This window comes from Lipotes vexillifer, unplaced genomic scaffold (assembly GCF_000442215.2).
Source record: "Lipotes vexillifer unplaced genomic scaffold, Lipotes_vexillifer_v1.1 scaffold69, whole genome shotgun sequence".
NCBI classification, from domain to species: domain Eukaryota; kingdom Metazoa; phylum Chordata; class Mammalia; order Artiodactyla; family Lipotidae; genus Lipotes; species Lipotes vexillifer.
This window is the reverse complement of record NW_006790942.1, coordinates 2,818,527-2,831,862: the sequence shown is the minus strand read 5'-3', so window position 1 is coordinate 2,831,862 and position 13,336 is coordinate 2,818,527. Positions and strand designations below refer to the sequence as shown.

General features: G+C 45.9%; 1 protein-coding gene across 1 annotated transcript; it reads left to right on the top strand.

Moving 5' to 3' along the window:
• Positions 1 to 2,405: 2,405 nt before the first annotated feature.
• On the top strand, positions 2,406 to 13,130 carry ALKAL1 (ALK and LTK ligand 1). The gene is made up of 5 exons (XM_007464061.1): positions 2,406 to 2,585; positions 3,608 to 3,623; positions 10,360 to 10,413; positions 11,876 to 11,956; positions 13,066 to 13,130. Exons 1-5 carry the CDS (start codon positions 2,406 to 2,408, stop codon positions 13,128 to 13,130), a joined length of 396 nt encoding a protein of 131 aa, XP_007464123.1.
• The last annotated feature ends 206 nt before the right edge of the window (positions 13,131 to 13,336 follow it).

The window sequence follows — 13,336 nt, the reverse complement described above, 5'->3', positions numbered from 1 at the left end:
CATTTACCATTGCAACATAAAGAATAAAATACCTAGGAATAATCCTACCTAAGGAGACAAAAGACCTTATGCCAAAAACTATAAGACACTGATGAAATAATTAAAGATGATACAAACAGATGGAGAGACATACCATGTTCTTGGTTGGAAGAATCAACGTTGTGAAAATGACTATACTACCCAAAGCAGTCTACAGATTCAATGCAATGCCTACCAAACTACCAATGGCATTCTTCACAGAACTAGAACAAAAAAATTTCACAATTTGTATGAAAACACAAAAGACCCTGAATAGCCAAAGCAATCTTGAGAAAGAAAAATGGAGCTGGAGGAATCAGTCTCCCTGACTTCAGACTATACTACAAAGCTACAGTAATCAAGACAGTATGGTACTGGCACAAAAACAGAAATATAGATCAATGGAACAGGATAGAAAGCCCAGAGATAAACCCACGCACATATGGTCACCTTATCTTTGATAAAGGAGGCAAGAATATACAATGGAGAAAAGACAGCCTCTTCAATAAGCAGTTCTGGGAAAAGTGGACAGCTACATGTAAAAGAATGAAATTAGAACACTCCCTAACACCATACACCAAAATAAACTCAAAATGGATTAAAGACCTAAATGTAAGGCCAGACACTATAAAACTCTTAGAGGAAAACATAGGCAGAACACTCTATGACATAAATCACAGCAAGATCCTTTTTGACCCACCTCCTAGAGAAATGGAAATAAAAACAAACATAAACAAATGGGACCTAATGAAATGTCAAAGCTTTTTCACAGCAAACGAAACCATAAACAAGACGAAAAGACAACCGTCAGAATGGGAGAAGATATTTGCCAACGAATCAATGGACAAAGGATTAATCTCCAAAATATATAAACAGCTCATGCAGCTCAACATTAAAAAAACAAACAACCCAATCCATAAATGGGTAGAAGACCTAAATAGACATTTCTCCAAAGAAGACATACAGAAAGAAAGAAAGAAAGAAAGAAAGAAAGAAAGAAAGAAAGAAAGAAAAAGAAAAAAGCTCTGCACAGCAAAGGAAACCATCCAGAAAACTGAAAAGGCAAGCCACTAAATGGGAGAAAATATTTGCAAACTATCTATCTGTTAAGGGGTTAATATCCAAAATATATTAAAAACACACACAATTCAAGACCAAAAAACCCCCTAAACAACCTGATTAAAAAATGGGCAGGGGAACTGAATAGACATTTTCCCAAAGGAGGCACACAAATGGCCAACGGATACATGAAAAGATGCTCAATGTCACTAACCATCTGGGAAATGCAAATCAAAACCGCAGTGAGATATCATCTCACACTTGTTCGTATGGCTGTGATCAAAAAGACAAAAAATAGTTAAGCATTGGTGAGCATGCAGAGAAAGGGGAATCCTTGTGCACTGTCAGTTCCCAGTTGGTTCAAAATTAGTGCAGCCACCATGGAAAACAGAACTACCATATGATCCCACAGCCTCACTTCTGGGTTTATAGCCAAAGGAACTGAAACCGTATCTCAAATTGATTTGTGCACTCCCATATTCATGACGGCATTATTTACAATAGCCAAGGTACGGAACCTCCTAAGTGTCGGTCAACAACAGATGAATGGATAAAGAAGACGTCACATACACACACACTGGAATACTACTCAGCCATGAGAAAGAAGGAAATCCTGCCGTTTGTGACAGCTTGGATGAACCTGGAGGGCATTATGCTAAGTGAAATAAGCCAGACAGGACAAATACCGCATGATATCACTTACGTATGGAATTTTTTAAAAGTCAAATTGATAGAAACAGAGTAGAAAAGTGGTCGGCTGGGCTGGGGAAACAGGGAGAGGCTGGTAAAAGGGCAGACTTTCAGCCATAAGGTGATATGGTCTGAGGGTGTTTTTCCCTGACGGATAGTTGATGGGGAGTCCCTGCCCCACAGTCGTTTCTATATCCTTCCGCCAGCTCCGAGCTGGGGGCGGGGCGAGGGGCTGGGGGCGGGGCTCGAGCACAGGGGACCCGCACCTTCCCTCCCAGCAGCTGCGTCTCCGCCGCTGCGGGCCGCTATCGCGCTGCTCCCCTCGGTCCCGACCGCGAAGTTGGTTCTCTCGATCCCCGTGGGCTGGACGGGGCGGCGGGCAGAGCCGGCCTTGCGCGGGGAGCCCGGACACCCGCAGAGCCGAGGCGGGGCCGTCGGGGAGGCCGCGCGGACCTGTGAGCATCCGCGCGCTGGGCCTCGCCCAGGTCCCCGGGGCAGCCGCGCGTCCCCGCCCGTGTCCTCGTCCTGCGTCCCTCCCCGAGGCGCGCAGGTGTCGCCCGCCGTCCGTCTTCGGGGCGCGGACCCTCTGCCTCCGCCCGGGACCCGCCTGATCTCCCTCCGGCCGCTCCCGCGCGCCCATGCGACCGGCGAGGCCAAGCACCCGGCTGCCCGCGCTGCTGCTGCTGGCGCTGGTCCTGTCGCCGCGCGGGACCCAGGGGAGGCCCGGGGGCCGCAGGGGCGCGCGCGTCGCCGGCGAGGAGCCGAAGCCCTGGCTGTCCCTCCCCGCGGCCTCCCGGAGCGCAGGTAAGCAGCCCCGCGCCCGCTGCCCAGTGCGCCGAGCCCGGGGCGGGAGGACTCGTGCGGCCCGGAGAGGCGCGCGCTCGGGGCGGCCCGGCTCGCGCACCGCGGGAACAGGCCGGGAGCGCTCTCCGCCGACGGCGGGCGCTCGGGGAAAGAGGCAATGAGCTGGTGAGACGTACCGCGGCCGAGACGTAAGTATCCAGAAACCCATCTCGCGGAGGAACCGGCTCGCTGCGCCCCTTCCCCGTGAGAGAGGCCGGGCCTCGGAAGCGGGGGCCCGGAGCCCGAGGACATGCGCTTCAGTCCCAGCGGCCGAGGCGGGGCGGACAGGTTAGCACCTGGCGGCGCCTCTTTCCGGGCCAGCCCGGGTTTGGGGATTGGGCCAGGGCCCTGGCGTCGCGCGCCGGGACGCCCCTTTGCGCCCCCCCTGGAGCTGGCGCAGGGCCTGGGTAGCTAAGCAGGCTCCACCCGCCGCCGCGGCTCCCGGATCAGCTCTGCGCGCCCAGGTTCCTGGCTGCTTCGCTGCCCAACGAGTGGTGGGGATGAGAAAAGGGAGAAAAAGTAGCCGACACGAGGGGTTCTGAGACACCCCAAGGCGGCGAGGAGGCGGCCGAACGAGGAGTAAACGTGAGAAGCCCGGGGCGAAGCGGCCCGAAGGGGCGGCGGGGCTGCGGCTCGCTTAGGGCAGGAAGGCCGGGGTGGGGCAGGAGGAGGGAGCCGCTCAGACGCGCCTCTGCTGGGAGCCCGCGCACCTGCGGAGCTAGGACGCGCTGGCCGCCCAGCCCGGCCGCAGTAGGCGCCCCTCCGTGGGGCCGCCCCCCCGCACCCGCTGGCTGAGAGGTCGCAGCCCACGGCAGCCTTGCTGTCATCTCCTCGCTCTTCTGCCTCTTACTTCGCTTTGAACAAAGCAGAGAGGGGTTTCTTAGGACCGTTTTTCTTTCATGATAGTTATGATATAAATATATACATATTCACTGCACAAATTTTCATCCAGTACTTGCTGCGTGCCAGTCACCATGCAGAGGCCGAGGCCACCCAGGGGAGCAGGCAGTCAGGTGTCTGCGCTCTGAGGGCACGTTCTAGGTGGGGAGGCGGGGAGGCTGGCGCACAGGTAGACCCAAAGAGGAGGCCAGTGACGGGCTGAAGCGGGGGCAGGGGATGGAGAAGGTCCAGGAAGCTGATACGGGTCACTGAGCTCCAGGACCTCGGCCAGGGCTGGGCAGGGCTTTCCAGCGTGGTGGGGACGCACAGGGCTTTCCCGGAGGGGAGCTGGGCAGGGACGGTGACCACCGCAGTGATGCAGTGAGGGCACCACACCCTTCGCATCCTCGGACTTGCAGCTGTTCGTGGCCCCAATGTTTATCTCAGAATGGAGTCACTTTGGAAAGTTAAAGAGTGGGAGAAAGTCTCCGACTACTGGAACATTTGTGGTAACGTTAATTCAGACCTGTGTCATTGAAGTTTAACAGATCTTTTCTCTGTAAAAGGCTGAAGCCTTACCGAAGTGAGTTTCTAGGGAGAAAGAATATTTTATCAAAAGTTAAAATGTAAGTGGCAACAATCCAAAGTTTAAAAAAAAAAAACAACACAGCCCGGCAGAGCGTGATCTGTGCACCACATCGGTTGCTTTCTCCAGCTGTTTGTGAGGTAGTCTTTGGATGACGTGAGGAGGAAGGGTGACTCTTTACATCCGTATCTGAGTCTGTGAAAGTGAAGGGGACACTCGGACATGGGTCAGGGACCAACAAGGACGTGAGCTGGCCCTATCCAGGTGGTCCTCACAGGCACACTCGGGTGTGGTGGGGTTCACAGCTCATTCAGGAGGAAACATCTCCCAGGCTCTGGAGGCTAAGGACTGTCATCCCTGCCAGGTACCTCGGGAATTCTGACCCCGTGATTCTGCGACATAATAAACACCATCACCCGGGCCTTTGCATGCGCTCTGGGCTCTGAAACCCTTGCTGCATCTGCGGCTGTGGCGCCTCCCTTTTCTGTAGGCCAGCGGCTTCCCTAAACACTCCCGTGAGGCTCGAGGTGCAGGGATCGGTCCACGTAGGGGAAGCAGTAAGTGGGGAAGCCTCGGGTGAGAGGGTGACCAGCGAGGATGCCGTTAGAATTGGAGGGGGGGCACTGGGAAGGAGGAGATGCGAGAGGTAGGTACCCATCACCCTCAGGATTCACCATCCCCGGCCCCCCGCTTCCTCCCCGCCCCATGCATTGTTCACGCATCACCCATCCATCAGTTCATCTAGCCACTCACAGCACACGCCTGACGTGCTCTGATGGGCGTGGGAATACGAAGTTAACCAACATTATTGACTCGTGCTGAAGGAGCTCAGGTTAATGACCAAACCCCACTCCCCATGTCTCTACAATCTGATCCTTCCTTTTTATCGTCCTGCCCATCGCCCTGGTTCAAGCCTCAGGACAATGTCACACTGTCTCCCTAACTCGGGTAGCGCCCCCTGCTGGGCTGCCTCATTGGGCTAAGCATGGAAAGTGTGTGTTTTCATAACCTGTATCCCTTCTCCCCTCTGTTGTCTGACCATCACACAAGCAGAATGGAGCAAAGAATCGTTCCCAGAACTCTGCAAAAGAAAGGGAGCACTGCGGTACTCGTCACTGAAATGAAAACAGAGTCAGATGTCTGAGAAGTGGCAGCGGTGGGGCTGGGGGGGGGGCGGTTGGAGGAATTTGGGACAGAGAAGGAATTGGTGTGCAATTCGGGAGATGGAAGTGTAAGGGGGAGTTTTAGAAAGTTTTGATGGAAAAGCTTTGCCTTTTCAAGAGATGTCACTGGACATTTACGTTCTTCTGCAGGCTTCGTGGAATTAGATTTGCGTTGCTGGGTTGTTTTGGGTGTGTTTGTTTTTAATGTAAAACCTTGCTGGCACGAGGCTTAAGGCAGGAATGTGAAGACCATTTTGGAGAGGTTCTTACAAACAATTACAAATGAATATTCTTTTTTTTTTGAGATTAATACATCATTTTAATTGTAATTTGTGTGTGTGTGTGTGGTACGCGGGCCTCTCACTGTCGTGGCCTCTCCCGTTGCGGAGCACAGGCTCCGGACGCGCAGGCCCAGCGGCCATGGCTCACGGGCCCAGCCGCTCCGCAGCACGTGGGATCTTCCCGGACCGGGGCACGAACCCGTGTCCCCCCCACCGGCAGGCGGACTCTCAACCACTGCGCCACCAGGGAAGTCCTTAATTGTAATTTGAAAAATAAAATACATATTACTTAGGTTGATCTTATCCTAAGTGCTGAAAAGTAGGTGCTTTAAGTGTCTTTTAAAAGTTTTTTTTAAATTTTATATTGGACTATAGTTGATTTACAATGTTGTGTTAATTTCAGTACAAATGAATATTCTTAGTAGTGCCAGGCTGTTTCCTCCCCAGTCACAGATCTGCAGTGGCTTCTCTGGATTTTCCAAGAAAACCCTAACTTCTCTTGAAGGCAGGACATTTAAGTCCCCTGTGACCTGCCCCATCTTCCCTTCTGTGGTTCTCACAGGGTGCGGGTCGCATGGGCGGGGCCCCTTGCAGATGCCGTAGCTGCTGTCTGTTCTGTTCTGCCAGCTCCTGGAACGCGTTTCTGTTCACCTCTCCTTCCAGGCCCTCTTCCTTCATGATGTCTTTGCAGCTATTTCTGTGTGAAAAAAAAAAAAAATCTAAATCCTAAATTCTTTGTAATATTATCAGTGAAATATTACAGATACTGTACATTCCAAAAATATATTTTAGCAAGTATTGGGGTACAATTTTAAATAATTTAAACACTAGGTATATTAAAAATCAGGGTGCCCATACATACCACACGTATGTTTCTTTGCTCCATCAACTGCATGGGCCTGGAAACAACCATACCCCAGTAGCAACAAGCACACCTGGTGCCCAGACTTTGGTTTCCTTTTTTTTGCCCTCGACGCAGCTTGTGGGATCTTAGTTCCCCGACCAGGGATTGAACCCAGGCCCTGGGCAGGAAAAGTACCGAGTCCTAACTACTGGACGGCCAGGGAACTCCCAGACTTTGGTTTCTAATACCATCCTCTATAAGAGGAGCCAGGGCTCCTTGGAGAAACGACTGATACTAACAACGAGACAGGAAATTATTCAGGATGAGCCTGGAGCATCCTGTAGTGCCCGAAAGTAAAGAAGTGATAAAAATTCAAATCACCAACAACAACCCCCCCCCCCGTGATGATGTAATTTTACTGGAAAGGATTCTGTGTCTTGTCTTCTAATAATCACAGACAACAAATACATTAGTAATAATATTATAACTTACTGATTATGAAGTAATTCACTGTTGAATGTTCAAGAAGCTTTGTATCTTGTTTGGAGCATTTAGATTTTACTGCTTTCAAACTTGAGTGTGCAAATAAATCTCCTAGGAGTTCTTGTGAAAGTGACTCTATAGGTCTGGGCCTGAAATTCTATATTTCTTACAAGCTCCCAGAAGACCCATGGAACAGAGTTATTAGTAAACGTGAATTTTTTTCTAACACTTATATTTTCCCTCAGTGATTCTCTCAGCAGTGATGTAATAAATCTAGTTCTTATTTTTGAAAGTAGAATTGTTTTTATATATTTAGAAAGAGAATAATCATGCCAGTTCCTTAACTAAAGGAAATGATAACTCAGGGAACTATATAACAAACATTTCAATTCAAGTACATGAAAAATGCTAGATTAAAACATAAAGTAATGCCCTTCAGTACTTCCAAAGCTACTAAGGATTCACTAACATGGCTTTGTAAAGAGTCGATCATGGCAGAGCAAATTATCTTTATGGTAAGATATTAAGTTATAGGCAAGTAAAAGCAAACACTGAACATTTTCTGTTATTTTATAGTTGTTATGTATTATGGTTTTTTTTTATTATTTCACATGATCTCTGCTCATTTTTAACAAGAAGTAGGTACAAGAGATAAGCTTGCCAACATTATATGCATAATATGCAAGTCTGTTCCTTTAAAAATATATTATTGTCAACTAAAAATGGTTGAGGGTGGCAGATGGTAACTGTTTTGGTTAAATGAAAACTAGACATTTTTATAAATTGGACGAATGAGATGATAGGTTATTCAAGTTGTTCCAGGATGATCATCAAGCATTACCTAGGGATCCTTTTATTTATTTATTTTAACTATTTATTTATTTATTTATTTACGGCTGCGTTGGGTCTTCGTTGTGGTGCGCGGGCTTCTCATTGCGGTGGCTTCTCTTGTTGTGGAGCACAGGCTCTAGACACGCGGGCTTCAGTAGTTGCAGCACGTGGGCTCTAGAGCACAGGCTCAGTAGCTGTGGCACACGGACTTAGTTGCTCCGCGGCATGTGGGATCTTCCCGGACCAGGGCTCGAACCCGTGTCCCCTGCATTGGCAGGCGGATTCTTAACCACTGAGCCACCAGGGAAGTCCTGGGATCCTTTTATTTTTAATCCATCTGTACATGTAATCTATACCATTGTCCTTAGATAACAGAGGGGTGAAGCCTACATTCTATTCTTTTGCCGTCCAGCGTGGTAGCCACTGAATACCTATGAGTACTGAACATTTGCAGTGCGGCTGGTCCAAACTGAGGTGTGCTGTGAGTGTAAAATACACCTTGGGTTTTGAAAACTTAGTATAAAAAATGTAGACTATCTTACTAGTAATTTTAAAATATTGATTACATATTGAAAGGATAATATTTTGGTTATAATGGGTTAAATAAAGTATTAATTTAATTTTAATTTAATTAAAATTAATTTTAATTTTTCAACTTTTTTTTTACTTTTTAAAATGTGGCTACTAAAAATTTTTAATTACATGTGTGGCTCCCATTTCTATAATGGAAGCCGATTGTTAAGACTGTTTTCTGTCAGAGCTCAATCGTCTAATTTTGTTGTTGGGGGTAGTTCTCTCATATTCAGTCCTTCATTTAATATTTTGTTGATCGAAAGTTATCACCAGGGCACCTAATCCCTAAATACAGATTCATTTTCAATTAACTAGTTGCTTATTGAAAAATGAAAACAGATTTACGTTGAAAAAAGTTAAAGTTGGACTTCCCTGGTGGTGCAGTGGTTAAGAATCCGCCTGCCAATGCAGGGGACAAGGGTTGGAGCCCTGGTCCGGGAAGATCCCACATGCCGCAGAGCAACAAAGCCCGTGCGCTACAACTACTGAGCCTGCGTTCTAGAGCCTGCGAGCCACAACTACTGAGCCCGTGAGCCACTACTACTGAGCCCACACGCCACAACTACTGAGCCTGCACTCTAGAGCCCATGCTCTGCAACAAGAGAAGCCACTGCACTGAGAAGCCCGTGCACCACAACGAAGAGTAGCCCCTGCTCGCCACAGCTAGAGAAAACCCGCGTGCAGCAACAAAGACCCAACGCAGCCAAAAATAAATACATTAATTAATTTTAAAAAATGTTAATGAAAAGAGTATGCACTGAAAAATCTCTCTTCCCTCCCACCCGCAGAATCCTTGTCGCTGTTGCCTCTCTGCAAACAATCACCATTTTAGCTGAATACAAATAGAATGCTACAGAGCAGGCACTGGCAACCTTTCTCTATTTCAAACATTTTCAAAATATTTGGGGCTTGGTGGGCCATACAATGTCTGCAACAATGTCTTGCCCCTGCATCGTAGCACGAAAGCAGGCGTAGGCCACACGTAAATAATAAGCATGGCTGTGGTCCAATAAAACTTTATTTACAGAAACAGGTGTGGGGCAGAATGAGTCCTGAGGGCAGTTTGCTAACCCCTCCACAGGCCAGCGCTGTTCGACACATGCACGGTAACTTCTCTGTAAACCTTTTATCTCGTCTCTGCATCTATTCTCGCCCCTCCGTACCAGGCATGATGATCTTTAAAAATGAAGCTTGATGGTATCACTCCCTTGCCTAAAAATCCTTGCCTTCTCCTCACCCTAAGACAAAGTTTATAAAGGATGGTGAGCATCCTCACCTCACCTCTCCCCGTCACCCTGGCGAGGGCTGGACATACAGACTTGGAATCAGCTGCATGAACAACCACAAGCTCATGTGTTTAGTGCTTGTCATTATAGTCTACTTGTAAGGATATTAAAACTTGTTTATTGAGGCAAAATTGACATACAACATTACCTTGGTTTCAGGCGTACAACAAAATGATTCGATATTTGTATACATTGTAAAATGATCACCACGAGAAGTCTGGTTACCATCCGTCACCGTACAGTTAACTTTCAGGGTTTACTCTTGGCACCTTTCTAATGTGCTCTACAGTATTACTGACTATATCCTCATGCTGTCCATCACACCCCCGTGACTTATTTATTTTATAACCAGAGGTTGGTACCTCTTGACCTCCTTTGTCACCTATTCTGCTTCCTCCCCAATGCCCCTCCCCTCTGGCAACTACTGTTCTGTTCTCTGTTTCTGTGAACCTAGTTTTGTTTGTTCATTTGTTTTGTTTTTTAGATTCCACGTGGAAGTGAAATCATATAGTATTTGTCTTTCCTGTCTGATTTTTTTCACTTTACGTAATTCCCTCTAGGTCCATCCATGTTGTCACAAATGGCAGGGTATCATTCTTTCTTATGGCTGAGTGCTATTCTGTTGTATACATATATACCACATTCATTCATCCATCAGTGAACAATGAACAAGCACTTAGGTTGCTTCCGTATCTTGGCTATTGTAAATAATGCTGCAGGGAACACAGGGGTGCAGATATCCTTCTGAATTAGTGTTTATAAGGATATTTTTTAACGATGGAACTGCATTCAAGAAATTCTAAAGTTGTTTTTTTCTTTTCAGAAATATTCCCAAGAGATTTGAACTTAAAAGACAAATTCATAAAGCATTTCACAGGTAGGCATGAACTTTATCAGTGATTCAATTAAGTAAAAAGATTGTAGCATATTACTCCATGAGGCATTGAGGATATGAAAATAAATGTCTGTTAGAGGCTCACAGTCCTGTCAGGGAGGTAGGCAAATGCTATTAGCTTGTTTTAATGGTGATGGGAACCAGATCTGGGTGAATGATAGAAGTGTAAACAGAATTTCAGGGAGACACAGGAAGTGGACAGTTTTGCCGAGAACTGCCAGAAAAGGTTGTCGTGGACACAATATATAAGCTGGCCTCTAAGGATGAATAGGGTTTTCCCGGATGAGAGAGGCATCCTGGTCACAAGCAATCCTTTGGACACATGGTGTGGTTTGGGGCAGGACCGGGCGGCCAGTTTAGGCAAGCGTGTGTGTGGCCACTGGGCAGAGTGTGGCTGGAAGGCGGGTGGAGTTGTACTGCGATGAGTCCTCCGTGGTGTGCTAGGGATTAAGCTGTGCTCCCAGCCAGCGACACAGAGGAAGTGTTTCTCACAGGGCAGAGCAGATTCCCTTCCATATGTCACATGGTAAGCACCTGTGGCTTTCTCTCCCACGACACTCCTTGGTTCTTCGTATCAACTTGGTGAATCATTACAATCATCCTGTGCCCCATGTTCTAGCAAATCACTTAATTCAAAGCGTGCACCCTGACCTTTACTCTGTTCCTAGTCATCCCCCCCACCTTTCCCTGTTTTACATCTCAGGCCTATAAACTGGGAAACATGTGAGTTCCCCCTTGACCAAAGCCCAGGGCCACCTTGTTAATTAACTTTGGAACGAGGGGGTGAAGACCCTCCTGAGGCACCGGGAAGTGTAAGAAATTTCCTGATGTTTCTAGAACCCTAGTAGTGGCACTGTGGGCTCCCCTACCTCTACCACTTGCATAAAAAGCAGACTCCAGATGTAGGGATGAAGTTTGGTGAGGACTGTCTTGGGTTTGTGGGGAAAGTAAGGGAAGTCTCAAGACCCTGTCCACCTTACAGTGGTCCTTGACACAAATCACTCTAAGTAGAAAATGGAATAAATGTCTCTGATATAAACATTCATTCCTATTAAATAAAAAACTGAAGAACAGAAAGTGGAAACCGTGGATATTGATTTTTTATTCTTTCCCATCCCCTTGACTTGCTCTCTGCAGATTTTTTTTTTTTTTTTTCCTGTCTAGAGCTTTCCCCTCTTACTTATTCTGAGGAGTTCTCCTGAAATCGAGTTATGTTCCATTATGTGAGCTGTTGAGAATGTGGAGTGAATTTCAGTTGTTTTTCACAGATTACATCTCACTGCCTGCCCCAGAGTCTGGGGGAGGAGACGTGCCCCCAGGCAAGGTCTTTTAAGTGCATGGAAAGATGTAAATCGGTTATATTATCTCTATCCATAAAGTGCTGGCAGATTTGATTGGAAAACACACCTATGTGTATCATAAGCATTCTTTTCCTGTCCGGTAGGGCCCGTCACATTTTCAGCCGAGTGTGGCAAACATTTCCACAGGCTCTACCACAACACCAGGGATTGCTCAACACCAGCTTGTAAGTAACCTGGGTCATTTTTGTCCTTTTTAACAAATCTTTATCCAACAGTAAATGCATGTGATTTTAAACTTCAGCTGTCTGTGAATGGGAAATAATAGACTAGACATTGTATGACGTTCTGTTTATAATATTGACGGTGCTTAAATTTAAGGTGTGTGCGTTCTGTTGACACCATGAGGAATGAAACTGCATTCTAATTGGGACTATTTCAGACAGATCTGAACATAGCCAGATTTCCTTAAGGACCATAATGTCTGTCAGGATTTATCATTTGATAAATGATAAACCTTTTATCATTTATCAAATTCCTTGGCATAAATAAGGCACTCTCTTATATAAATGGAAAAAAAAAAAAGATGACCATGAAGTGTAAGTCAAAATTCCCCCCTAAGTTTTTACAAGTAGTTTCATATCTCATCATTTATATGCTGAGTGATAGACTTTTCTGAATAACGGTAGCGTGCGTTTTAAAGGTTGTCTGAAGAATTCTTTTGGATTCTTAAGTTACTGAACTAAATAGCAATTCCAAACATTATATTTAAATGTTCCCCTTTAAACTGCCCAAGTCATCATTAAGTGTGGTAACTCAGTTGGCTATTTTTAAATGCCTTTCTAAATCTAAACTTTCTTTTTAAAGAAAATGAACTTTAAACATTTTGTGTTTTTTTTAACTAAATTGGTCATCTTGAGGGATATTTAATTTTACTTGGGATGTTGAGTCAGAGTTGTTATGATTTTTTCAAAAACTACTTGTGTTTGATGACTAGAGAAAATGAATCTTGTTGGCATCTAGGCAGAATGATTAAGTGGTAGCACAGCATATGGTGGAGAAACTCTGGGCTTTTGGAATGAAACTGCTTACTAGCTATGAGATTCTTAACATTTTGAGGCTGTTTTCTCATCTCTAAAGTGAAGATGACAGTAACATCTTAGCTGCTTACATCATCAGGAGAATCATTGAGAAAATCCAGGTTACGTACTTGCTATATTAGATGTTTATTAAATTATGGCTATCATTACTAAGAATTAGCGACAATAATTTAACATGATTCTCCCCACATTTGTAGTAACCATATACACAATTTACTTTTAAATGTTTCTCCTAGATTACAAAAGATGTGCTAGATTGCTCAAAAGATTAGCAGTGAGTCCTCTGTGCTCACAGGCATAGAAGACCTACATGTGAGTATGTATTTATTAATTTTTCTTATTCTGTTTAACAGCCTGACTCTCTTAAGAAATTTTGAACAATTTAAAAAGCCCAGGAAGCTGATTTTAGCACCACCAAATAAATTTAACCTGTGGATTTTCCACTTAGTGTTAAAGCTTGGTCTAAATGGTTTACTGAATTAATAAAAAAAAAGTCCTCAACAGTGA

What these genes read in the sequence shown, in the direction of transcription:
- ALKAL1 (XM_007464061.1), top strand. Translation starts at nt 2,406, where the DNA reads ATGCGACCGGCGAGGCCAAGCACCCGGCTGCCCGCGCTGCTGCTGCTG. An exon ending in ATTCATAAAGCATTTCACAG is followed by an intron (nt 10,414 to 11,875) that starts GTAGGCATGAAC and finishes CCTGTCCGGTAG; the next exon opens with GGCCCGTCACATTTTCAGCC. An exon ending in GGATTGCTCAACACCAGCTT is followed by an intron (nt 11,957 to 13,065) that starts GTAAGTAACCTG and finishes TGTTTCTCCTAG; the next exon opens with ATTACAAAAGATGTGCTAGA.